The 788-nt window shown below is 47.5% G+C and overlaps 1 protein-coding gene across 1 annotated transcript; it reads left to right on the plus strand.

Annotated features, from left to right (window-relative positions):
- Positions 1–2: 2 nt before the first annotated feature.
- Positions 3–302, plus strand: TM35_000054750 (uncharacterized protein; the record flags this gene model as incomplete). Its single annotated transcript, XM_029023130.1, has 1 exon — positions 3–302. A coding segment is annotated over one exon (300 nt), but the record flags the coding sequence as incomplete, so codon positions are not given.
- Between the last annotated feature and the right edge of the window lie 486 nt (positions 303–788).

The raw sequence follows: 788 nt of genomic DNA on the forward strand, positions 1-788 counted from the left end.
GTGGCGGTTGTGACCGACCACTTTCCCATCGCACACGCGCAGAGGCGGCTCAACGGCTTTGGTGGCATCGGTCGGGGCTACGCGCTGAACAGGCTCTTCGAATACACGAACGAGCTGTTCCACAGGAAGGCGGTGCAAGTGGTCTTCTTTTATATCGCCGGCCCCCGCAATCCGGCGGACCACTGCTCCCGCAACTTTGGGGTAGACGACGGAACCGCGTCAATTACTTCACATCCGGCGGACGAGTGCCTCGTTCCACTCTTAAGAACCACCTATGGGCCAATCTGCAAAGGACAAAGTGAAGCAGAGAGGCCTAGTATCATTGTGGAAGACGATATGGATATGTANCTTAGTAAAACGACATTAGCCGTGCTGAAAGCGTGCTGAGGCACAAGCGTGTCGTGGCCGAAATTTCTCGTAGAGAAACTGGGTGTACGGGTTGTAAATAAACAGAAGCACGCAGAGAGTGAGTAAGAGTAATGTGCGTATGAGTTCGACCCCTTGTATTGCTTGAATGTTTGTGAAAACTTTTCTTGTTTTCTACTTCTCTTATAACTATTTTCTCTTCGTGCAATCACAAAGGTTGAACACCTCTAGCTCCTCCAAAAGGTTTGTCGACGGGTTCAGAACTCAAGAACAGTTTTGAAAAGCCCGCCCGCCCGCAACCAAAAAATGATATTTTGTAAACAATTTTTTCCAAAACGGATACTTTTATATGCAAGCGAATTCTATTTTAGATATCAATAATAATAATAATCATGGGACTCCTGTAAGCTACGCCTATCCCG

Source organism: Trypanosoma theileri, assembly GCF_002087225.1.
Source record: "Trypanosoma theileri isolate Edinburgh chromosome Unknown TM35_Tth_5_V1, whole genome shotgun sequence".
In the NCBI taxonomy this organism is placed as follows: Eukaryota; Euglenozoa; class Kinetoplastea; order Trypanosomatida; family Trypanosomatidae; genus Trypanosoma; species Trypanosoma theileri.